The sequence below is a fragment of the Bos taurus genome, chromosome 24 (genome assembly GCF_002263795.3).
Source record: "Bos taurus isolate L1 Dominette 01449 registration number 42190680 breed Hereford chromosome 24, ARS-UCD2.0, whole genome shotgun sequence".
Taxonomy (NCBI): Eukaryota; Metazoa; Chordata; class Mammalia; order Artiodactyla; family Bovidae; genus Bos; species Bos taurus.
The window spans coordinates 33,515,076-33,542,312 of record NC_037351.1 but is presented as its reverse complement, the minus strand read 5'-3'; the positions used below and the strand labels follow the sequence as shown (position 1 = coordinate 33,542,312).

Here is a 27,237-nt window from a genome sequence, read left to right as displayed (position 1 = left end):
GCTGTAGCCCACCAGGCTCCTGTGGTTTTCTAGGCAAGAATACTGGAGTATGTGGCCATTTCCTGCGCCAGGGGGTCATCCTGACCTAGGAATCGAACCCACATCTCTTGCATCTCTTGCATTGACAGGTGGATTCTTTACCTCTGTGCCACCTAGTCATGCTTTATTTTAAATACTTATTATTGTCTGTCTGTTTCTAGTGGACTGTAAGCCCTTCTTTAAAAGAAGTGACACTATCTTGGTTACTGTTGTATTTTAGCACGGACAGTACTCATTATAGGTGTTTAGTGAAACCCTTTTGAATGAAATGAATAAATCTGAGGAAGTCTTTTTAGGGTATAGCAAACAATTGAACATACTTGTTTATGTGGTAAGTTTTACTGCAAAGTGAACGCTTTTATTTCTTCATCTCTATGAACAAGCTGGAATATAACTCAGAATGCCTAATGCTTTTCAGCCGTTAAAAGTAGGAATTACTCTTCTTTCCCTTTTCACCTGCTTATAGCTACTGAAATTGCATTCTCCTGTGAAATTGAGGCTGTTTTTTCTTTCTCTGAAGCAGCAGTAAAAGGTAGGCAAAAGGAAAGAAGTGGAATCCTACTGATGGAAATAGGAACTATCCTATTTTCTCACATCCATTTAAATTTAAGCTAGGATCAGTGAACGATCAGGAGTTGACTCTTTACAGATACTTTAATATTAAAAGTGGCAGTACACTGGAGAAAACTAGAAGTAATAAACAAGCTGGGGAATATTGCTTCATTTTATAACTGCCTTTACCAGTGACATTTTTAAGCTTGGAAACTAAGGGTTTCAAGAGGTTGTGTTCCATGATATATCAGAGTTGAATTCTTGGAAATAATAAGGAAAATGGTAGGGTAATGTTTAAAAAATACTTTGTTAGAATTGATTAATGCCACTTAGCTCCTTCAGTGTTTTTCAGTGACCTTTCAATGCCAGTGCTCTTTTTGGCCTCTAGATTTAATAGTTCTAGAGTTTAATAGAGTGAATAAATTATTTACCTGTAATCAGAACTATTTGAATGTTATTGCATGAAGCCCAAGCTATTAATTTGAATAGATGTTGAAAGAGAAATATGAAATGTGAAGTATTTTTTTTAGTTTCTTTTTGTCTACCAGCTCATTGCTTTCAATTTGTTTGTTTGCTTTCTTTCCCATTTTCCGTCTTCATTGTCTTGTGTCTTTAAAAATATATATGTTTGTGTGTGTGTGTGTGTGTGTGTGTGTCTGTGTGTGTAGTGGGATTTGGGGAAAGAGCCATAATAGATGCAGATGTTCACTTTGTCATCTTTTCGTAGATCTTAATTGTCCTAATTCCTGTTTATAGAATCTACTCCAATTAAACTATGACGCTCAGTTCTTTATTTTTTTTTTAAGTTTCCCTTCTTTTTTTTTTTTTTAATTTTATTTTATTTTTAAACTTTACAATATTGTATTAGATTTGCCAAATATCGAAATGAATCCACCACAGGTATACCTGTGTTCCCCATCCTGAACCCTCCTCCCTCCTCCCTCCCCATAGCCTCCCTCTGGGTCGTCCCAGTGCACCAGCCCCAAGCATCCAGTATCATGCATCGAACCTGGACTGGTGACTCGTTTCATACATGATATTATACATGTTTCATTGCCATTCTCCCAAATCTCCCCACCCTCTCCCTCTCCCACAGAGTCCATAAGACTGATCTATACATCAGTGTCTCTTTTGCTGTCTCGTACACAGGGTTATTGTTACCATCTTTCTAAATTCCATATATATGCATTAGTATACTGTATTGGTGTTTTTCTTTCTGGCTTACTTCACTCTGTGTAATAGGTTCCAGTTTCATCCATCTCATTAGAACTGATTCAAATGTATTCTTTTTAATGGCTGAGTAATACTCCATTGTGTATATGTACCACAGGTTTCTTATCCATTCATCTGCTGATGGGCATCTAGGTTGCTTCCATGTCCTGGCTATTATAAACAGTGCTGCGATGAACATTGGGGTACATGTGTCTCTTTCCCTTCTGGTTTTGACACTCAGTTCTTTATCCTTTGTTCTAGACATTTTAGTCCTATTAATGCAACCTATGATCTCTAATCTTTATTTTTTATATCCATATCAATACTTGTTGATATGAGTTTTACTTTTACATAAAAATCTCTAGGTTCTTTTTGTTTCAGTTGTCTAGTTTTCATGTTTTTATCTCCTTGTTTTAAAATTCATGGCATGTCCTACAATGCTATTACTTCCATAGACATTTATGTATATTTAGTATCTTATTAAGTTATTGAGTTAAAATTATTATGTAGAAAAAAAAATGAAAAAAAAATTATGTAGAATTTATATTTGCTAAATTCCTAAAGTGGAATGTGTGTCTTTTTTTTCAACCGTATTTTTTCCTGGTTATATAAATAATAAAATTAGAGAAATTTTGAAAAATAAGCAAAATACTAAGAAGAAAATCTTCTATATTTTTGGTACTTACAAGATAACTATTAGTAACATTTTGGAAAATACCTTTCTTTTCATCACCCACCCCTTTCATGTATGTATTCCCTCTTCCCTTCAGCCCTCAAAATAATTACTAAAATCTATTTCGTAATCTAACATTGGAGTCTTTCATTATTTATTTAATTGGAGGCTAATTACTTTACAATATTGTATTGGTTTTGCCATACATTGACATGAATCCGCCCCGGGGTACATGTGTTCCCTATCCTGAATCCCCCTCCCACCTCCCTCCCCACCGCATCCCTCTGGGTCATCCAAGTGCACCAGCCCCGAGCATCCCCTGTATCATGCATCGAACCTGGACTGGTGATTTGCTTCACATATGATAATATACATGTTTCAATGCCATTCTCCCAAATCATCCCACCCTCGTCCTCTCCACAGAGTCCAAAAGACTGTTCTATACATCTGTGTCTCTTCTGCTGTCTCGCATACAGGGTTATCGTTACCATCTTTCTAAATTCCATATATATGTGTTAGTATAGTGTATTGGTGTTTTTCTTTCTGGCTTACTTCACTCTGTATAATAGGCTCCAGTTTCATCCACCTCATTAGAACTTATTCAGATGTATTCTTTTTAATGGCTGAGTAATACTCCATTGTGTATATGTACCACAGGTTTCTTATCCATTCGTCTGCTAATGGAAATCTAGGTTGTTTCCTGGAATCTTTTTAAAACTGAAAGAACATAACTTTTTTTTAAACTTTGTATTCTTTGACCTTTAGTATTCATTCAACTAAAAAAGTTGTTGAACACTCATTATATGTGATATGCTGTGCTAGGCAAAGCAGATGCAAGTTTGCATCCAGTCCATTGGTACTGGACTGCGTGCAATTTTTGGGTCTAATAAATTAAAAAACAAGGAATAAATAAGTTCCCCTCGAATAGAGTTTAAAATTAGCAGATTTTTATAGAATTGCACTCAGAATTGCAGCCTGTAGAAAATGATATAGCATGATTTCAGCCTATATGGGAATATGTGAAAGGCATTATAACTAATTAATTTTCTCTGTATTTTCCAAGTCAATTCTTTAATTATTCCTAAAGTATAAAAATCCTGAAATTAATATATGGAACAGTATCTTTTAGTAGTTGAAGAATGTTTTTTATTTCAGTTTAATTGAGGCATAATTGATAAATAAATTGTTTTTAAATGTTTATCATGGTGATTTGATAAATGTATATATTGTGAAAGGATCCCTGCTGCTGCTGCTGCTAAGTCGCTTCAGTCATGTCTGACTCTGTGCGACCCCATAGACGGCAGCCCACCAGGCTCCGCCATCCCTGGGATTCTCCAGGCAAGAACACTGGAGTGGGTTGCCATTTCCTTCTCCAGTGCGTGAAAGTGAAGTCGCTCAGTTGTGTCTGACTCCCAGCGACCCCATGGACCGCAGCCTACCAGGCTCCTCCGTCCATGGGATTTTCCAGGCAAGAGTACTGGAGTAGGGTGCCATTGCCTTCAGTAAATTAATACATCCATCACCTCACATATTTTTTATGTTTATTTTTTGATAAGAACATTTTAGTTCTATTGTAAAAATACTTTGTTTTTGTTTCATAGATTAAGAGCAGGATTATGTGATCGCTGTGCAGTAACTGAAGAACATATGCGGAAGAAGCAACAAGAGTTTGAAAATATTCGGCAGCAGAATCTTAAACTTATCACAGAGCTTAGTGAGTTTCCTTTCTTCACTTGCTAAGTATTTAAAACATAGTATGCTACTGTTAAACACCTATTATTAAATTGGTTACAACCGGATGGGTTGTTTACATGTTTTCTTCATTTAGACACAAGGTCAGATGTCATTTTTTTCCCTTTTTGTAGATTTAATCTCATGCTTATTTTAGTAAGAAATAGGGTATAGATTGTTTGTTGTTTTGTGATCCCATGGGCTGTAGCTCCACTGGACAGACTCCTCTGTCCATGGAATTTTTGAGGGTGTAGAAAGGTTGTACAAATACTGTCCATGTTGGCCTTAAAGTCTTACCAGCTGTAAGACAAGAAGCACATTTTCTTTGTATATATCCATATTTGCTTCTTTGGTTTTATTTCATGTAATTTGATTATTTATATTTAGTAAGTATAGACACAAAGCAGACAATGTAGAATTCTACAAAGATGTATACTTTCCTGATTTTCACTATTTTTTTACACACTGTTACAAGTATATCATTTTCGTATTAGTCTACTTACCCATTTCATGTAGGATTTCCTTACATTTATCTTCCTTTCCAAATTAATTCCATATATTGACTTTATTTTTTTTCTATTAATTATAGTGCTGTCCTCTGGTTACTCAAGCAGAATATATGAATATATGCTCATTATTATAAAATGAGATAGAAAAAACACAGTTTTGTTTTGCTCCCAGAGATAACTACTATTAAGAACATAATAAATATCTTTCCAGGTCCAAGTTTATCTATCTTTTGTTTACCTCTGTCCCTCACTTTATCCCCTCCTCTCTCTTCTTTTTTAAATTTTAATAGGATCATCTCCAAAATATTCTTCTTGTTCTGACATATGTTGTTTTGGACTGTAAGAAATCTTTATATAGTTCAGTTCAGTCACTCAGTCGTGTCCGACTCTGCAACCCCATGAACTGCAGCATGCCAGGCTTCCCTGTCCATCACCAGCTCCCGGAGTTTACCTAAACATGTCCATTGAGTCAGTGATGCCATCCAACCATTTCATCCTCTGTCATCCCCTTCTCCTCCTGCCCTCAGTCTTTCCCAGCATCAGGGTCTTTTCAAATGAGTCAGCTCTTCACATCAGGTAGCCAAACTATTGGAGTTTCCGCTTCAACATCATTCCTTCCAATGAACACCCAGGACTGATCTCCTTTAGGATGGACTGGTTGGATCTCCTTGCAGTCCAAGGCACTCTCAAGAGTCTTCTCCAGCATCACAGTTCAAAAGCGTCAATTCTTCGGCACTCAGCTTTCTTTATAGTCCAACTCTCCCATCCATGCATGACTACTGGAAAAACCATAGCCTTGACTAGACGGACCTTTGTTAGCAAAGTAATGTCTCTGCTTTTTAATATGCTATCTAGGTTGGTCATAACTGTCTTTCCACGGAGTAAGCATCTTTTAATTTCATGGCTGCAATCACCATCTGCAGTGATTTTGGAGCTCAAAAAAATAAAGTCAGCCACTGTTTCCCCATCTATTTCCCATAAAGTGATGGGACCATATGCCATGATCTTAGTTTTCTGAATGTTGAACTTTAAGCCAACTTTTTCACTCTACTCTTTCACTTTCATCAAGAGCCTCTTTAGTTCTTCTTCACTTTCTGCCATAAGGGTGGTGTCATCTGCACATCTGAGATTATTGATATTTCTCCCGGCAATCTTGATTCCAGCTTGTGCTTCCTCCAGCCCAGCGTTTCTCATGATGTACTCTGCATATAAGTTAAATAAGCAGGGTGACAATATACAGCCTTGATGTACTCCTTTTCCTATTTGGAACCAGTCTATTGTTCCATGTCCAGTTCGAACTGTTGCTTCCTGACCTGTATACAGGTTTCTCAAGAGCCAGGTTTAGACCCATAGATTTTGTGGTGTGTATGAATACTTGTATGCATGCATTTATTTAGGAATATAAGGTTATCAGTGAGTAGAAAAGTATTACATTTTCATTTATGACATTGAATTCTTGAAGAAGTAGGACTGTTTTCTAAAATTATGCCACCCTCTGAATAATCCTCATCATTTTCTTTACCTTGTTTATTTCCTATAAAATAGAAATTGGATCTGAAAGTTTGATAGGTCCAGATTAAACCTTTTTGACAACCGTACTTCATGGGTAAAATTGTCTACTTTATATTGCATCCTATCAGGATATAGGTATTGTCAGGTTCTTCCACTCTTTGGGGGTTGATTGTTAGATTTCTCCATTATACAGTTGAATCTTCCCCTGGTACCAAGTAGTCTGAGTTGAAAGGATGGATGTGTGATATTTTGAAATCTTGCAAAAATACAGTTCTCCCTCAATCTTTAATAATTTTAGTATCCATTGGTGATTCTGGCCTGAATCAATTATTTAATTACAGATTACAAAATGATAATTTTCCATTTCTGTTATTCTTCTTACATTCATCAGCTGACATTTTTCTGTAAACAAGAATTTCTCCCTCATCAGTTAGGGCTACTGGTTACCGTAGGATGTAGTTCCTACTAGAAAGGTATGATACATCTTAATATTTTCCCTTTAATTTCCAGTTTTCAGAATTCGATCTTATATATTAGTTACCTACAATGGTGACAAATGAGGTGTTGTGTGTTGCATATGTTATGTTTTGTTTTGCTTTGGAGGTGAGTGGGGCTTTCTCTGTTTTGAGCATAATAGACACTTGGAATTTTATGTATTTAGTGTGTCAGTTATGTTAATTATTATATCGATACTGATTACCTCAGTCTTGTCTGCCTGCTCTCTTTTGGTAATCGCTTCTATCATGTTAGTTCGAGGCCCTCCGTCTTTTAATTATTATGTAAAGTAATGCTGTTATCTGAAATACTTGGGAATCTATATATGAGTCATTTTCTACTGACTCTAGTGGTCATTGAATTAGGATCACTCTGGCTCCATTCCAGAAGTTCAGGCTTGAACTGGAAATTTCAAGTTCAGTTCCTCCATCAATGCTGATACCAACAACTGCTTGCTGACTCTGCTTGGATTTCACTCACAGTTTGTTTTTGTTGTTGATTGTGGCAGTGCTGTGGGAGTCTCTTGGATGTCTCTTTCTGTGTCTGGCTCAGGTGTCCTCTCGGATCCTTTCCTGATTTTCTTAACAGGACAAAGTAAACCTTTTTTTCCTTGGAATTTCATTTAGTATTTTATCTGTGCTTCTCTTAACACCTTTGTTACTTTCAGCAGTTTAAAAAAAAAGTTTATATAATATCTTGTGTCTTATTAGACTATACTTTCCTTTAGGTCACTGTCATAGCTTAAGGTTTTTGTAGAGTTTTTTCCCCGATCCTCCAAAGGAGGCAGTTTAGTAGCCCTCACATATTGTATATAGTCAACAAATTTTTATTTACTCAATGTAAGAAAATATGTTGAGATTTTTAAACCACTAAATTATTAACAGATTTTTGGAGTGTGATTAACTTTCTTTATTAGAGGTTAATTGTACTTATTCTGACTTGATCTCTTTGATATATTCCTCCAAGTAAAACACATGCTTAACCAGTGACATAATATCAAGGATTAATAAAAATTTTGTTCTGGCAGCCATAGAAATTATAGCTCCAAACTGAGTTTTTGCTTTATAAATAAGGATGGATAGGAAAATTTAGTCAAGGTAGAGTCAAACAAGGAGATGCTACTTCAGTGGTATATTAAGTTATTGATACCATAATTATTCATGCAACATACAGTATGACTAAGGAAGAAAATCTACTTAAGTGTGCTTCTGTTATAAAAAATTATACTGATATTCACTGTTATATTTTATGATTAGATTTATTTTGAGATAAATGACTCACTAAAATGGTATTTTAAATTAGTAGGACTGAGTAACCGGGTGGAATGCTTTCTTGTCCTCAGTATGAATAATTAAACTCTACTGCCCAGGACATGAGGTCCTCTTTCTTTTTTGCCCACAAGCATTACATAAAATTATCAGTTAATCATTTATGTGCAACTGGCACAGTGTGAGGTGTAGTAATCACTACCTAGTAACAAATTAGTTTTGAATAGTAGCATTAACCCTAACATACGACATAGAATTTGAAATCCTAATTTCTCCATGACTGTTGAAATTATTGAAAGAGCCTGACATGCATCCTAATATAGCTATAATTTATGCTTTCTTTTCACATTATATTTAAGTGAATGAAAAGAACACTCTACAGGAAGAAAATAAAAAGCTTTCTGAACAGCTGCAGCAGAAAATTGAGTAAGTATTTTTTCTTAACTGTGGCAGAAAATTGAGTATTTTCCCCTACCTTCTCTTTCTTCATTTTACTTAGCTATGCAAACTGTAAAGGTATAGTAAGAATCAAAGATTTCTTTTTTAAAAATTATAAAGTATTCTGCAGTTGAAAATACAAGGAAAATCACTGTATTTTTGTTTCAGAAGTATATATGAAGACTTTGTATGCATCTCTTATCTTATACTCTTAGAAGAGTATAAAGTATATACTTTAAAGAGTATATACTATAAAGAGTATAAAGTATGAGTATACTCACAAGAGTATACATGTGAATGTATAAATTATCAAAACATTTTAATTTAAAGCATTTTCATTTTTATAACTATTATAAATAAATTATTCAAATAAATTATTTGAAATACTTCTATTTTAAATAAATACTTGAGTTTTGTTACCACCTTTCCAGCTCTGTCCTAGAAACTTAGTAAAAGTAATATGAATGATTATTTCCTCTTACATGTTTCTCAGGCCTGGAGAACTTCCTCCTTTCCCTCTCCCCCTCTCCCCCAGTTTTTGTTAATAAAAATAATAACTTTTATCCTGTATACCAGTTACTCTTCTTTGTATTCTGCGTTTATTATTTCTAATCCTCACTGTGATTCTTCAAGGTAGTTTTATTGTCTCTACTTTATGGACAAGGAATCCACGTCTTACAGAAGTCAAATAACTTGCCATGGCCTCACAACTAGTAGATAACGAGACATCACTCAGAACCCCATCTTCTGACTTAGAAGACTCTGTTCTCTCCATTATTTGACAGTGTCTCAAAAAAAGAATCTGTTTTTCTGGGTCTAGTCTGATACAGAGCAAGAGATATGGCCAGTTCTTAGTTCCCATTTATGTCAAGTTTATGTAATATCTTTTTAAGAGTTACAATTCAGGATAGTCTTAATGGTTTCCAAGGTTTTTAAAGACTGTTGAATTTAAGTGGACATCTGCAAAAACTTTGCTAAACTATGTAGACATAACATGATTTTGCCTTAGTTATTGTCTTACGTATAAACACATCTCACAAGTGGAATTAGCATCTTTAATCATATCAGTGCCTTTTTTAAGTAGTTGGTGTCCAAAAAGATTTTGATATTTTTGCCATGTTAGCAGTCCACTGAATATTGGTAGCCAAGGAGAATTTTGAGGGGGGATAACAAATGAGGAAAGAAGGATTTGGGGCCAGACTGAGGTTATTAAACAAGTGTGTATGAAGATCAGCACTTACTGATTTTACTTGTGCTGAATATTGAAATGAGGCTAGAACACAAATTCACAATCATTTCTATATGATTCCAAAGCCTCAAATGGTTTTTTTGAAATGTTACAACATACCCTCACCTCAACTGACAAGATACTTTTTATTATTGTTGTTCAGTTGCTAAGACACATCTGACTCCTTGTGACCCATGAAATGTAGCCCACCAGGCTTCTCTATCCTTGGGATTTAGCAGGGAAGAATACTGGAGTGGGTTGCCATTTCCTTCTCCAGGGGATCTTCCTGACCCAGGGATCAAACCCACATCTCCTGCATTGGCAGGCAGATTCTTTACCACTGAGCCGCCAGGGAAAGCCCAGTTTTTATTACAGTCTTCCTTGTTTGTCCCACTTCCTGTGAGCATTCCTGTGCTTTACTGTGATTGTATCAGTGTGCTTGACTGCAGGGTGATACCTCAGGCTCCACTGAAAGTGTTTTGTAACAAACTATATATTCTCTGTATTACCCTTCATTTAAAAAAAAAACTTGAGTTCCGAATTGCATCTGGTTCAAAGATTTCAGATGAGTGGTGGTTGACCTACATTAATTTATGTTCTGTGATGTAAAGGTCACCCCAATCATATCAATGAGTTTAGGGCATGTATCTTTTATTTAGTACATGCCTCCCTCAGGACCGTATAGGGGATAATCTGTTGTGTCTTTAAGTTCTCTCCTGAAATTTAAGACAGTTATTCACATAAACCAGCTTATTCTCCTCAAACATACTCTCTTTTGCTTTCAATTGGAAAAAAAGCAAGTATTATCTTGTCTGAAGTTTCTCTGAACTTTAAAAAAAAGTATTATTTTATTTATGTTTTTTCTTGCTAAATGCGGTAATTCTGATTCACCTAATCTGGGTTAGATGTTACAGATACCTTTTAAGGTAGGACAGTTGTTCAGTGACAGTATAGTGAATTATTCAGAAAGAGGTTTGCTGTTAGGAAATTTAAAATATATATTCAACTGTACCAGTCACAGAAAGAAAATAATTAAGTTTTGAGGACATGACTCACTTTGTTTTGGGAAATAAATGTCCTGGGTGAGTGAAAGTCAAAGGAGTCTTTTTTTTTTTAAACCCTCACCCTTGGCATTGAAAGTGCAGAGTCCTGATCACTGGGCCAGGGAAATTCCCTCAGTGTTCTCTTTTAAACTGAATCCCTTGTATAACTTAAAGCGCCATTATTTAAATACCTTTTGTATAGGTTCGCTGTCTCCCAAGTGTATTTAATTTTAGTGAGATGATACTGTTAGTAAGTTCTAAGTCTGGGTAGAGATCACTTTACGGAGTGATACTTGCTGATTCTGATTTTAACTTCTGGGACCATCTGGAACAAGTTTACCCCTCCTTCTACTTGATGGCCCTTTGTGTGCTTTAAAGATAGGTATGGGGCCTTCCTGAGTCTTCATCATAAGTAGGTAAATATGCAGAGTAAATATTTTCTGTTCATTAACTATTCCTCATGAGACATTACTTGAAGACTCTTCAAATTATTTCTCTTTTAATGTTTCAGTTTGTCAATATTTTAATTAAGTCAATCCTCTAGGTATAGTCTGACCAGTAGAGTAGTACTGCCCACTCCATTTTTCTGTATCTTTTTACTTACATTGTGTGTGCTGCATGCTCAGTTGTTCAGTCATGTCCAACTCTTTGCAATCCCATGGACTGTAGCCTACCAGGCTCCTCTGCCCATGGGATTCTCCAGGCAAGAATACTGGAGTGGGTTGCTATTTCCTCCTCCAGGGGATCTCCCTGATGTGGAGCTCAAACACACATCTCCTACATTTCCTGCATTGAAAGGCAGATGCTTCACCATTGACCCACCTGGGAAGCCCTAATATTAATGTGGTCAAGATAGGTATATTTTGACCTTACTGGGTTTACTGCTAACTAGAACCTTCAAGTCAAAGTCTTCCCCTATCCTCTACTTGTAGACTTTTTGTGGTGGTATAAAAGTACAGGACTTTAGAGTCATGACTTTGTAGTAGTTGTTTGTGAAAACCTTACATCAAAGGAGTCTTCATTGTAAAATAAGTGCAGTATTGATTAAATACTATTTTCTGGGCATTGCATTACGTTTTTACATATATCATTTCTTTCAACCTTTCCAGAAAAATGAAGTAGGAAAGTACAGTACTGTATCTGCTTTAATAGATGAGGTAACTGAGACTCAGAAAGGTTAACTTACACAACATGACTAGTAAGTGTGGCTCAGATGGTAAAGAATTCTACAGTGCAGGAGACCTGTGTTCAATCCCTAATTAACCAAAAGGTGTGGCATAAACTTTTAACTTTTCTCAGAAAATCAGAATGAGATGAAATGCTTTAAAGAAGAAATTTAATGACGATACGGAAAGCTGTATTTTTCCTTTTTCTTTTATGACAAAGGACAAAGGAGGACAAAGCCAGCACTTGTTTACTTAGTTTAGACACCTCTAGTTAGAGCTGGTTTTTTTGGGGGGGTTCCCTTTTGTGATCCCAGCTACTTCTAGATTGACTGCCAGGAAATCAGTTTCTTCTCGTGACTCATTCATGTTTCAGGTTGAATTTTTATGACTAATAGACAGGTAGCCTGTGACGTGATTAGTTAAAGCAAGGTCAGATAGATTTCACACTCCATTAATTTGTAAGACTTTCTCATATGACTTTAGCTTGCTTTGTTTTTTCCAGAATAAAATGGTAATTGTAGGTAGATATTAGCTATAAAGATTTTCCTTGGAATGGAGCATAGGATTATAGACCACAATAATACTGATATTATCTAGAAAATTAAGATATAAATCTGTTAGGAAAAATTAATCTCAATTAAAAAGACTTGGTCATAGTTTATAAAAATCTCATTCTTTGGAAATACATAGTCATACAAATTGATAGGACTATATTAGAAAAAACTGGTTTTGTCATGTAAAACTTAAATGTCTGACAGACTGATAAAAATTATTGGCAAATAAGGTCAAAATGGTTTGACATGGGAAAGTCAGTTGAGTTAAAATGAATTTATTTTACTCAATACCCACAATTCAGTCATAACCCAATCTTTGTGTACCTTCAGTCTTGAATTGAATTGGGCAAGAACATATGCCTGGATCAGCATGAATTTATTTTTCTAGTGGAATCAGGAATCTTCCATATTCATTCATTCAACAAATACTTATTGAGCATGTACCAGGTACCCACTGTTGCATATACTCGTGATGTATCAGTGAGCCAAAAAGAGCCTTAGCCTTTTGGAGCTCACAATTCTGGCCAATGAGCAGTAGACAAATCAATTATGTACTAAGTTAGAAAGCAGTAAGTGCTATGGTTAAAGTAACAGTGGAATAATAATAAGGAATGGGAGTACTAGGGTGTGGGAAGGGGCTTGCAGTTTTAAATAGCATGTTTAAGGCAGGCAATGATGAGAAGGTAAAACTCCAGCAAACACTTGGAAAAGATGAGATAATTAGCCTTGTAATATCTGGGTGTGAGCATTCCAAGCAGATGGGACAGCTGGAGCAAAGAACATAAAGTAGGAATGTGCCTGGTGTGGAGCCTTGGGGAAGCGAGGGTGGCTGGAGTAGAATATAATTTGAAAGGGATCAGATAGGTAATAAGGGGAGGGAGATAAATCAATCATTGTAAAGACTTTGGCTTGTGTTTTCAGTTGAGTGGGAAGACATGGCAGGTTTTAATCAGAAGAGTGACATAGTATGACTTGTTTTAATGGAACTGTTTGAGTCCTACTTGTAGTCAGTCATTAGTCCCATGGTCTATACCAAGGATAACAGTATTGTCTTTGGGAGTCTGGCTGCCAGGGTTTAGATCTTGTTTCTGTTACTTACTTTTATTTTAGTAAGTCACTTAATCTCTATATCTTCATTTTTCCTTTTGTAAAGTGAGAGTAATACCTTATGCTTAAATTGATACATGTAGCACTTTGAAGAGTGCCTGCCATTGCAAGCCTGCAACTAACATCGGTGCTATCAGTGTTGGTATTACTTCAGTTCAGTTCAGTCACTCAGTCGTGTCCGGCTCTTTGCGACCCCATGGACCGCAGCACGCCAGGCCTCCCTGTCCATGATCAAATCCCGGAGCTTATTCAGACTTACGTCCATTGAGTCGGTGATGCCATCCCACCATCTCATCCTCTGTCATCCTGTTCTCCCGCCTTCAATCTTTCCAGGCATCAGAGTCTTTTCAAATGAGTCACTTCTTCTCATCAGATGGCCAAAATATTGGAGTTGGAGCTTTCAGTGAATATTCAGTACTGTTTCCCTTTAGGATGGACTGGTTGGATCTCCTTTCAGTCCAAGGGACTCTGAAGAGTCTTCTCCAACACCACAGTTCAAAAGCATCAGTTCTTTGGTGCTCAGCTTGTTTTGTAGTCCAATTCTCACATCCATACATGACTGGAAAAATCACAGCTTTAACTAGATGGACCTTTGTTGGCAAAGTAATGTCTCTGCTCTTTAATATGCTGTCTAGGTTGGTCATAACTTTTCTTCCAAGGAGCAAATGTCTTTTAATTTCATGGCTGCAGTCATCATCTGCAGTGATTTTGGAGTCCAAAAAAAAAAAGTCTGTCACTATTTCCATTGTTTCCCCATCTATTTCCCATGAAGTGATGGGACCGGATGCCATGATCTTAGTTGTTTGAATGTTGAGTTGCCAACTTTTTCACTCTCCTCTTTCACTTTCGTCAAGAGGCTCTTTAGTTCTCCTTTGCTTTCTGCCATAGTGTGGTGTCATCTGCATATCTGAGGTTATTGATATTTCTCCTGGCAATCTTGATTCCAGCTTGTGCTTCATCCAGCCCAACATTTCTCATGATGTACTCTGCATATTCATTAAATAAGCAGAGTGACAGTATACAGCCTTGTATTATTTAAGACGCTTAATCTGTCATTTGCCAATCTTATTGATGTATGCAGGTCAGGAAGCAACAGTTAGAACTGGACATGGAACAACAACTGGTTCCAAATAGGAAAAGGAGTATGTCAAGGCTGTATGTTGTCACCCTGCTTATTTAACTTATATGCAGAGTACATCATGAGAAACACTGGGCTGGAAGAAGCACAAGCTAGAATCAAGATTGCCAGGAGAAAAATCAATAACCTCAGGTATGCAGATGACACCACCCTTATGGCAGAAAGTGAAGAAGACCTAAAGAGCCTCTTGATGAAAGTGAAAGAAGAGAATGAAAAAGTTGGCTTAAAGTTCAACATTCAGAAAACTAAGATTATGGCATCTGGTCCTATCACTTCATGAGAAATAGATGGGGAAACAGTGGCTGACTTTATTTTTTTGAGCTCCAAAATCACTGCAGATGGTGACTGCAGCTATGAAATTAAAAAGCGTTTACTCCTTAGAAAGAAAGTTAATGACCTAGACAACCTAGACAGCATATTAAAAAGCAGAGACATTACTTTGCCAACAAAGGTCCATCTAGTCAAAGCTATGGTTTTTCTAGTAGTCATGTACGGATGTGAGAGTTGGACTATAAAGAAAGCTGAGTGCCAAAGAATTAATGCTTTTGAACTGTGGTGTTGGAGAAGACTCTTGAGAGTGTCTTGGACTGCAAGGAGATCCAACCAGTCCATCCTAAAGGAGATCAGTCCTAGGTGTTCATTGGAAGGACTGATGTTGAAGCTGAAAGTCCGATACTTTGGCCACCTGATGTGAAGAGCTGACTCATTCGAAAAGACCCTGATGCTGGGAAAGATTGAGAGCAGGCAGAGAAGGGGAGGACAGAGGATGAGATGATTGGGTGGCATCACCGACTCAATGGATGTGAGTTAGGGTAGACTCCAGGAGTTAGTGATGGACAGGGAGGCCTGGCGTGCTGCAGTCCATGGGGTCGCAAAGAGTCGGAGATGACTGAGCGACTAAACTGAACTGAAATGAAAACTTACTGATTCTCTTGTCAGTGTTTAACACTGGTCCCTTCCTTTCCATACCTATTTTCAGAATTCCAGCTCAAACCTGCAGATGCTCCTGCCTAGACTATTACAGCCACTGCCCCCTTTCTTTCTGTCCCAGCCAATCTTGCACAGTCCTGCTGCTAGACTGTCACATTACTGCCATCTCTAAAACCTTAATTCCTTTCCTCTTGCTTTTTAAATGATGTGCATACTTAACTCGAGGCTCTCCTTCATGTAGTTCCAGCATGTCCCTCTCTAACACAAGTACACGGTACTACTGCCTGCCTTTCTCAAACTTGCAGGATCCTCTATGGATTTTCTCTGCCGTTTAAAATTCTTTTAATTTTCGCCTGAAGTACCACCAACTACACTTTCTACTTCACCTCTCACAATAATATTTTCCACCTGGTATTCTAGTCATTTGAGTATATCTCTGATCCTTGTATTTAGGAATGTTAGATGCAAGGAATTATTTCTCTTCCAACTTCATACCTGTGTTTGGCTGCTGTTGTTTATTCACTCAGTCTTCATGTCCTACTCTTTTGCAGTCCCATGGACTGCAGCCCACCAGGCTCCTCTGTCCGTGGGAGTTTCCAGGCAAGGATACTGGAGTGGGGTGCCATTTCCTCCTTCAGAGGATCTTCCTGAGAGTGTTCTGCTATAGCTCATACTATGTGGTAGATGTTTTAATAAATATTTATTGAACTGATTTTCTTTTAATTATCCTTATTTTCCACTAGGAATGATCAACCACATAAAGCAACTGATCTTGAATCTGAGGAAGATGTTATTCCAGATTCACCAATAACAACCTTTTCATTTTCTGGCACTAATCGGCTACGAAGAAAGGAGAACCTCCGCGTCCGATATATAGAGCAAACACATGCTAAACTGGAGCACTCTGGCTGCGCACATGGTGAGGATTAGAGTTGTAGCTTAGTTACCCAGTTCTGTTAAAAAAAAAAAAAAAAAAGTTTTCATCTATTGTTAGGAAGATAGTCACTGTTCAGGGTAACGTACATTACAACTATAACCTTAACTTCCGTCAGTGAAGTGACTGGGGAGGTATCTTCTGCCTGTGTTATGTATAGACATGATTTGCTCATCTGAATATATAAACACTCAGCATTTTACAAATGTAGGGAATAGTTTTTTCCTTTTTGTTTAAAAAATATCCCTATGTGTATATCTGAGTGGGATACAATGAAAGAGGAAGGTAGGCTAACATTGAGTTCCACCTCCTGTATGGTGGTTATTATGCTGAGTGATTTGAATACATTATTACTGTATTTTAACTCTCACAACAGGATTGTGGGGTAGCTTCTAGCATCTTCGTTTTATAGATGAGGAAAGATTTGTTCCTAAAAGGACTTAAATAGACTGTCAAGTGGATGCGTCAAAATTCAAATATAGATCTTCCTGCCTCTAAATTTTTGTACTTTGGAAGTATTATCCATAGCTACTCCCATCAAAGCTTTAACTACCTATTTTTAATTTTTCTAATGTGTAGTACTTGGTGGTAAATCAGGAAATGGTTTTATAATGTTTCTAGTTTGTGGCTTATCAGTGGCATATTTCTTAATTCTAGGCGCCATTTCTGGTAAATGCTTTGAAACTACATTTTCATGTAGTCCTGAAATTTATCCTGTGGTGTGTCACAGTGCTCATTCCTTTTAATATTTATTCTAATATTATTTCTAATTATTTCTAATATTTCTTCTAATTTAATATTTATTTAATATTTAAGTAAATCAGTAATTAGAACTTCCATCTTTAACCTAAACTCTTTGTAACAAGGAAAGCATTTAAGAAGAAGGAGTATATCTAGTCTTAGAGATATTTTTATAATGCAGATAAATTGTTGACAGTAGCTCTGCCTTTAAAAGAAAATAGTAGTCTTAATTTTTGATATTGGAAAATTGACACAGTTTTTCCCCATTTTATATGAGCTTGCATCACCATCTAGTGGAAAACAAAAGCATTGTTAAAAATCTTACACGTAATTAGGAGCTAAAGTAAAATGTAACATTTTGGATCTAGAATGAACATTTGTGGGCCTTTTAGTCTGGTATCATATAGGACATGAATAACCACAGATAAGCATCAGCATAGTTTAGATCATGTTTAAATCTATCTGAAAGAATATCCAGAAAAACAAATCACAGCAATTTTCTTTTTCAGGAAAGTCATCTTGTACAAATGCTCTTGGTTTATCTCTTTGTTATATGAGAATAACTTGTAACTGTTTAAAACCATGTCAGTTTTAATCTTGTTCTGATCATTTTTACTTGGACTATGAAATTTTGGTTTTAAAATATCACTTTTGAGCCATGCAAATTATTTTAAAACTAATTTAATGACTAGTTACTCCTTTTCTTTGTCTAATACCCATGCTTGTTTATTTTAAAATGTGTGTTTGTGTGTTAACCACTCAGTCATGTCCGACTCTTTATGGCTCCATGGACTATAGCCCACCAGGCTCCTCTGGCCATGGAATTCTCTGGGCAAGAATATTGGAGTAGGTTGCCATTTAGTGCTTTTTAAGGATAAGTTCTAGTTATAATTAGTAAAAATCTATTCCCCTTTACTTTGTCCTTCTTTTGGTTTTCTTTGAATTAAATCCTTAAATAGTGGAATGATTTCTGATAAAGCATGTTTCAGATTTCCTTCCAGAAAATGAAAACTCTGAAATAAAGACGAAAAGCGATATGATGCAGTATTCATTGCAAATGAACCCACTGATTTCCACAAGGAAAGGTCACCTTAAAATATTACAACACTAGAAGGCTTAGGTCAGAAGAAGTTTATCTGTTCCAGTCCTCTTCTCCCCCACTGTCTTAACTTCCACTTTTTTTCTTAGTGAAACTAAAGGAATAACCTCTTTATTAGACTGTTAAAGTTATGTCAATAAAATAAACTTCCAGTGCATTTAAAGATAGATTTGTATTGGCATGTTAATTTTATCATGATTGTTTGTTTATTTATAATCTCTCCTGTTTTTTTCCCTTAGAATTGAGAACAGTACCAAAGTCTTCAGCTCATCCACAACATAAACCTAAGGAAAGTGAAATTCTAGTGGCTGACACTTGTGATCAGAGTCAAGCTCCAGTGGCTAGTAAGCAAGATATAAAGATTATAATTTATAAGGTTATAAATTGGTGGGCAAGAGTGGCCAACCATGTAAATTTAGACAATATTTTAAAATATTTTCCATATAATTTTGTTTGTATTACTTGTTTAGTAGTCTTTTTCACATTGGAAAGTAATGTATCCTGTTATTAGTTCATATTAATATCCGTGGGCTTCCCTGGTGGCTTAGATGGTAAAGAATCTGCTGGCAGTGCAGGAGACCCAGATTCGATCCCTGGGTCAGGAAGATCTCCTGGAGAAGGGAATGGCTACCCACTCCAGTATTCTTGCCTGGAAAATTCAATGGACTGAGAAGCCTTATCCATTTTAATACAAATTGTTAGTAATTTTAAGTAAATAAGGCTTTACTATGGTTTACTCATTCATTCAACAAGTATTTGAGTACCTACTGTATACCGGGCACTAAACAAAATGTTTAACCTCATAGAGCTTACAATCTCATTGGGGGAGAATGAAAGTAAATATATGTTAGAGGAAACAGGACTCTAAAGAAAAATAAAGCAGGGTAAGAAGAGATTTTAGAAAGTTTCACCTTAAAAAAAGTAACATTTGAGCAGAGACTGAGGGAAGAAGGTGAGTCATGTGGATTTCAGGGCAAAGGGCATCCCAGGTAGAGACATCAGTGAGCACAGAGGCCTTGATGTGAGGGTGCTCTTTGGTTTGTTTGAAGAACATTAAGGAGCTCTTTGTGGGCAGGGCAGAGTGAGTGAACGGGAGATTGTTTTGGGCAACTCAAGAGGAAAGAGACTGGTAGCTGGAGGTTTGCAGGATGGAGCTGAGGGTTGCAGGATGGAGCTGAGGGTTGGTTAGAAATCAGGAGTTTGTTTTTGAAAATATATTGTTTCAGATACTGAGTAGACATTCAGGTAAATATTTTGATGGGTAGGTGAATGTGAATATAGATGAGTCTAGGATAGAGGTTGTTAGCATGTAGGGGAGATCTGAAGCCATGAGACTGGGTGAGATTGCCAAGCAAGTGAATGATGATGGGAGAAGTAGTTCCAATACTTAGACACAAGGCTTTCCATCATGGAAAGGAGTGGTTCTCAACTGTATTGTATTGTCACTCCCAGTCTAAAAGCCGTTTTAGACTTTTTTTCCCCCTCCAATTACTTCCTCCATGGAATTTTAATATAGCTCAAGAAATCCATTTAATTATATATTTTTAATGATAATTTTTTCAGTGGCAATAAGCCTGCAACATACTGCAATTTATAGTATTTCTGGCTTTATAAAACAAAATTTTTAAAATTGTTCAATGCCATTTTGTAAAGTGGTCCTTTGAGCTTTTTATTTGCTTTTTTGTACGTTTTCATATGGCTAGTTTCTACAATTGTATAATTGTGTTTTTTTTCTTAAACTTAGAACCACATGGAAAAAGCAGTTATACTCCTGATAATTTAGCTACAGTAGTTGCTGAAACACTTGGACTTTGTGTTCAAGAAGAATCTGTAAGTAATTGTTTAGTTTGGTAATACATATGAATTAGTGTCCTTTGAAGTCAGTTTTTAGAGAATTAAGCAAGAGAAAAAATTTTTTATCCAAAGATTATTAGATAAATAGAACAAAATTGATGTCACTAGAAAAGGCCCATTTATATTATTCAATCCAGGCAGTTGCAGAAAACTCTACAAGTCTTTAGAATTCTTGGGATATAGGTTATGGGTTGAGTCAGAATTTATAGAGAACTCTGCTCAGTGTTATATGGCAACCTGGATGGGAGGGGAGTTTGGGGGAGAATGGATACATGTGTATATATATGGCTAAGTCCCTTTGCTGTCCACCTGAAACTATCATAACATTGTTAATTGTCTATACTCCAATAAAAAGTTAAATAATGAAAAAAAACTTAGCTTAGAGGATTTAGCTAAACCTCTTCCCTGTCCTCTGTCCTCCCTACCCTGTTCCAACTTAAAGAGAAGATTTAAACCTTTAGATTGAGTTCAGAATTTATTGGGTCTTTTTGACATCCTTTAAACTGGGCTTTGATTTGGAAAACAGACTAAATTCTTAGGTCTACTACAAATGTTTTAATTCATCTTTGTCCTTACAAATGCCAGTCCAGTTAGACCACATCCTTAGGGATTGAGTCAGAAATTAACCCCATGATTTTCTTTTCATTATTTAGTGCTTCCTTATATCAGATACATTCACTATTTTTCTTAACCAATCTCTAAAAAATAGAAGCCTTGAATTCATCAATCTTAAGGAAGCTTCATTTTGATACAGCTTTGAAACATATCCCTTTGCTTTAGTCAGTAAAGGTATATAGGCTCTTAATAAAGTTTTCTTGCTGTTGAATTTCCAAAATTGAATTGACTTTTGACTACATTTGAATTTTTTTTTGTGGGGGCAGGGTGGGATGGGGTTCTTTCTAGTTTTAAAATTGACTTCAAGCGATGGTGGTTAGTTTTTACCTTTTGAACTCTAAACATGTTTTAACTTTTTAAAATCCCCTCCTACCAGTAAACTTGGCATGTCAGTAGTTTAGATACCAAATCTATTGAGGGAACTGATCTCTAAAGATTTGCTGCTCAGTGTGATCCACAGGCCAACAGCATCTTCATCCCTGGAAATTTGTGAGAGAGAGAAAATCTTAAACCCAGCCCAGACCTACTGAAAGAGAACTTATGTTTTCATAGGACCCTCAGTTGATCTGTGTGTATGCAAAAGTTTGGGAAGCACTGCTCTTTAAATATCCTTTTAAATTTGTCTCCTATAAGTATAAATAATCATCTCTGTTCCGTTCCTTTCATCTAACTAATCTGGTTTTTTAGAATTAGCAATTATCAGTCTGCTTTCTGTCCTTAAGAATTTACATATTCTGGATAACTTACTTAAACGGAATTATATGTGTCTTTTGGGTCTGGCGTCTTTCACTTAGCCTATTTTCCAGTTCATCTGCATCACAATATGTATCAGTATTTCATTCCTTTTTAAGAATAATCGTCCATTGTATTTATGTACTTTATATTTTATTACTGAAGGAATCTCGAGGCCCTCAGAGCCCTCTTGGTGATGAGCTCTACCATTGTCTGGAAGGAGATCACAAAAAACAAGCTTTTGAGGAATGTAGAAGAAATAGTGAAGATAATTTAAGGTAATTTGGGGCACTTTGGTAAAAACTTATAAACTGTTAATGAAATTCCATTGCAGCGAGTTCCACAGATTTAAACTATTTCTCTCCCTCAGCTTGTCATTCTGGTTGTATTTTTATTTAAAAAAAATATTTCCTCCAGTTTATGACCTGTTGAGGGCTTTTTGCGTTACTATAGAGATCGGGATGTTACTATTAGGTTCTTTCTGTACTTCTGTCAAGCAGTGCTTCAGAGGTCCCAGCCTCATCTCTTTTTAGGATCCAGTCATCCCTCCTGGATTTGTATTTTCTAAAACTGAATGTTGTATGAAATCCATCATTAGCTCTGATGAGCATTCAAGATTGGGATACACTGTTGCTTTTACTGATTTTAGAACATCCATTAACTAACAATACTATATTTATGTAGCATTTTGCTTCTTTTTTAAATACATACATCACATTTAATTGTCATTATACTAAGTCATTAAAGTAGGTTTTATTACCCCCATATTTTACAGTCAACATAAATGCAGCCGCACAGAAGTTAAATGTCTTTAAGGCCACACAACTATTAATTGGGCTTCCCGGGTGGTGCTAATGGTAAAGAACCTGCCTGCTATTGCAGGAGATGTAAGAGATGTGGGTTCAATCCCTAGGTTGGGAAGATTTTCCCTGGAGAAGGGCATGGCAACCCACTCCAGTATTCAGTATTCTTGTCTGGAGAATGCCATGGACAGAGGAACCTGGTGGGCTACAGTCCGTAGGGTCACAAAGAGCCAGACATGACTGAAGCGACTTAGCCTGCACGCACAACTATTAAGTAAGAAAGTTGGGGCTCTTAGCCATTCCACTTCTTCAGACTTAACCCTAATGATCTTTCTACTACCCCAGATGTCTCCTCTGCTACAGGCAGGCTGGGTCATGAGTTATGTTCTGTAGTATAAGAATTTTGTTTCTTTGAGTTAACTCTTGATAAGATTTCATAACAACAAAAGAATTTGAGATTTGTTCAAATATTTTCTTATATAGTGAATTTATTTAAGTTACTTAGGAAAAATATTTATGGATAGGAATATCATGGTTACTGAGATAGGTTTGCTGTATCATTTCCCTCTGCTTTCTGTCAGCCAAATAAAGAGAAGCCAGCAACTGTATTGTATCTTAAATTTTGGTCAATGATCTGCTTCTAATATGTGGATAAAACCTTACTGTTAATAATTCTGTATTAGCAAAAGTTTTCTCATTATGCTTATCTTTTAATTTTTACCCTGTTTCTTTAATAGAAAAAAAGTTTTACCACTCTTTATTTTTTTAGGTTTTCAGATTCAAAGACTCCTTTTCAAGAAGAATTGACTACTCGGGTATCATCTCCTGTATTTGGAGCTCCCTCTAACGTGAAAAGTAGTTTAGGTTTGAATACAAGTTTGTCCCCTTCTCTTTTAGAGACTGGGAAAAAAACCCATCTGAAAACAGTGCCCCTCAGCAATACTTCTGCTCCTGGACCAGAGAAACCTAGATCAAAATCTGAAGATGGAACCCTCATCACACATCATCATCTTGGGACTGAAGTGAACAAGATCCCTAGTCAGTCATCTTCTAATAAGCAGATGCTTATAAATAAAAATACAAGTGAACCCATAAGTGAGCAGGGTAATATTGGTCACAGTAAAGATACTGATAGAGATAAACATGTGGTACCCCTGAAGTCACTGGGAGGCAGGACCAAAAGGAAGAAAATTGAGGAAGAAAGTGAAGATGAAGTAATCTGTCCCCAAGCCTCCTTTGATAAAGAAAATGCTTTTCCTTTTCCACTGGATAGTCATTCTTCCATGAATGGAGACTATGTGATGGATAAACCTCTGGATCTGTCTGATCGCTTTTCAGCTATCCAACGTCAAGAGAAAAGCCAAGGATGTGAGAACTCTAAAATCAGATTTAGGCAAGTGACTCTCTATGAGGCTCTGAAGCCCATTCCAAGGGACTCTTCCTCAAGCCGCAAGGCCTTGAGCGGAAGCTGTGGGCTAACCAAAGACTCCCCAGAAGAGCCCTGTTTACAGGAGTCCCTTTTCCAGTCCTTGAGTAAATCTCCAGATAATAAAACACTGTTACAAATAAAGGAAGAAAACCCAGTATTTAAAATCCCTCTTCGTCCACGTGAAAGTTTTGAGACAGAGAATCTTTTTGATGACACAAAGGTATGTGTTCAATATTCAAAGATTTTGATTAAAATGGTAGTTTGTGATTTTTCCTAGATGCTAATAATTTTTTCTGTTTTAGGGTGCTGGTTCTCATGAGCCTATAAAGATAAAAACCAGATCAGTCCGTGGAGCATGTGAAGTTGCATCAGTTCTTCAGTTAAATCCATGTAGAATCGCTAAAACAAAATCTCTACAAAACAACCAAGGTGTGTAAACTATAAATAGCATTTCCACTCTCTTTTTAATGAATTTATATTGAGTATTGTAATTTATTATCTACATTCTTTGGATAGATTTCATTGTTTCTGGAAAAAATAGTTTATCTCTGTGTGTTTCTGTGTTTATAGCACAGTTCTTACTGGTTTCACCTTAAAATTCTCCTGCTCTTCTACTTTTTGAAAAAATAAATTGATTTTAATAAATTGATTAAATAAATTGATTAAATCTTTAATAACCTACTTTTATAGGTGATTTTATAGATTTAATTCTTTTATGTAGTTGTTTCTTGTTTTCTTTACAAAAAGAAAGCTTTAAAAATTTAAACTATACAGATTTTTAAAATATAAAAAGTAGAAATTTATCATCCAAACCTTGTTCCTCACCATATAGATAGCCAGTCCTTTTTTTGTATTTACATATATATATATATCTCTTAACTAGTTGTATATACAAATTTACACGGGTTTTTAAACTTGTTGTTTGAAAACATTGTTTGCCCTTTCATAATTTTGCTGTGTTTTGAAGTCTTTTTGGTTTTTTTAGCTCCCAAATATTTCTGTACTTCATATGCAGTATTTATTCCGTATTGGAAACATTCCTTCATCTGCGTTTATTTTCCTTTTTTCCTGAAGCTCATTCTTTAGTAATTCTTACAGTGAGGGTTTCAGTCTCTATATGAAACATTTATCCCTGATTTTTTTTTTAATCTTTTTGTTTTTATTTTTATTTTTTCCGTGATTGCTTTAGGGATTGTGGTATACTTACTTAACCTTTCACAATCTACTTTTGAGTTTATACTGTACCACTTTATGCTCTATAACTGTACCTTATGTAGTTGTCATGTATATTAATGTACATTGAAACCTCCTCCAGTGTTACAGTTTTAACTTAAATTTTTTTTATTGAAATAAAAATCAGTCATTAAAGTGTACAATTCGGTGGTTTTATGTAGTCACAATTGTGTCACCATCACTGTACTCTTAGGTTTAGAACATTTTCATCACCATACAAAGAACAGTACCTGCTTGCTAGCAGTCACCCTCCATTTCTCTCTCGTCTTCCTCAGTCCTAAGCAGCCACTTAATCTACTTTCTGTCACTATAGATTTGCATATTCTGAAATATTCATATAAATGGAATTGTACAATATATGATATTTCATGACTTCTTTCACTATTTCAGTTTTTTCACTGTTACAAGTAATGCTGGTTTGAACATTGATATATAATTTTGTGTGGATGCAAGTTTCATTTTTCTTGAGTTATAGCCAGAAGTAGAATTGGTGGGCCACATGCTAACTCTGGGGTTTCCCTGGTGGGTTAGACGGTAAAGAATCTGCCTACAATGCAGGAGACCTGAGTTAGGAAGATCCCCTGGAGGAGGGCATGGCAACCCACTCCAGTATTTTTGCCTGGAGAATCCCCATGGACAGAGGAGCCTGGTGGACTACAGTTCACAGGGTTGCAAAGAGTCAGACAGGACTGAGCGACTAAGCACAGCACATGCATGCTAATTTCTTTTTCCAAAGGAGGTACATCAGTTTATTTCCCACCAGCAGCATGTGAGAGTTCCCGTTTCTCCATATTCTCACCAACACTTGTTTTCATTGTCCGTCTTTTTGATTCTTGGCATCCTGTGGGTGTGAAGTTATTAATATGTCTCAACTGTGCTTTTGGTTTGCCTTTTCTTTGATGGCTAATGATGTTGAGCTTCTTTTCATGTGCTTACTGGCCATTTTCATTTTCTTTAAAGGATTGTCTATTCAGATCCTTTGCTTATTCTCAGTCGGAGTAATTGTCTTATTATTGAGTTGTGAGAGTTCTTTATGTATCCTCAGTGCAAGTCCTTTATTAGACACATGATTTGGAAATATTTTTCTCATTCTGTGAGTCCTATAATGTTTTAAAGTGATGAGAATTTTAAAAATCTGTTTTTAATTGTGTTTTTTTCTCCTTATCTAAGATGTATCCTTTGAAAATATCCAGTGGAGTATAGATCCAGGAGCAGACCTTTCTCAGTATAAAATGGGTGTCACTGTAGATGATACAAAGGTGAGTTAGAAAGTAGAACCAGAGCCCGTGTGGTTATTCCCGTGTGTTGTTAGTCACCCTGCCCCCCGATTCATTCTGTGACCTTGAGACAGTCACACACCTCCTATAATCTTCATATATTTATTCAGAAACGTACAAAATAATAACATTTATTTTCCAATTTATGGTATTTTTGAATGGGTAATAATACTTTCTGACTTTTTAGAGACGTTTGCTGAAAAATATAGTTTTAAAATAATGTCAAATGCTAATTACATATTAAATAACTTTATTTTTTATCAAAGTAATCTATTGTATGCATTGATTAACTTAACATACCTTCAAGAAGTAAATTTCATTTTTCCTAGTTGGCTGTTTCTTTAAATGCTGTGTATTTTCTTTTGAGTTAAAATTCATAGCAGAAATTATTTTTTGGCTTGTATTTAGGTTCTACATAGTTTGAGAAGTTCTCTTGCACATGGTAGCATATTAATAAAATATTTAACAGTTGCTAGAGTAAGAGAAAAGGAAAGATATAAGCATCTGAATGCAGAGTTCCAAAGAGTAGCAAGAAGAGATAAGAAAGCCTTCTTCAGTGATCAATGCAAAGAAATAGAGGAAAACAACAGAATGGGAAAGACTAGAGATCTCTTCAAGAAAATTAGAGATACCAAGGGAACATTTCATGCAAAGATGGGCTCGATAAAGGACAGAAATGGTAGGGACCTAACAGAAGCAGAAGATATTAAGAAGAGATGGCAAGAATACACAGAAGAACTGTACAAAAAAGATCTTTACGACCAGATAATCACGATGGTGTGATCACTGACCTAGAGCCAGACATCCTGGAATGTGAAGTCAAGTGGGCCTTAGAAAGCATCACTATGAACAAAGCTAGTGGAGGTGATGGAATTCCAGGTGAGCTATTCCAAATCCTGAAAGATGATGCTGTGAAAGTGCTGCA

At 36.1% G+C, this 27,237-nt stretch overlaps 1 protein-coding gene across 2 annotated transcripts in view; it reads left to right on the top strand.

The window, feature by feature from the left end:
* RBBP8 (RB binding protein 8, endonuclease) overlaps nt 1-27,237 on the top strand; it is an 81,793-nt gene that overhangs the window by 39,621 nt on the left and 14,935 nt on the right. For both annotated transcript variants that reach the window (XM_024984241.2, NM_001435208.1), the window contains 9 exons: nt 4,078-4,190; nt 8,351-8,417; nt 16,339-16,514; nt 18,609-18,713; nt 20,114-20,199; nt 21,736-21,848; nt 23,143-24,022; nt 24,105-24,231; nt 26,206-26,294. In XM_024984241.2, the coding sequence (XP_024840009.1) occupies nt 4,078-4,190; nt 8,351-8,417; nt 16,339-16,514; nt 18,609-18,713; nt 20,114-20,199; nt 21,736-21,848; nt 23,143-24,022; nt 24,105-24,231; nt 26,206-26,294 (1,756 nt within the window). The remainder of the gene's footprint in view (nt 1-4,077; nt 4,191-8,350; nt 8,418-16,338; nt 16,515-18,608; nt 18,714-20,113; nt 20,200-21,735; nt 21,849-23,142; nt 24,023-24,104; nt 24,232-26,205; nt 26,295-27,237) is intronic.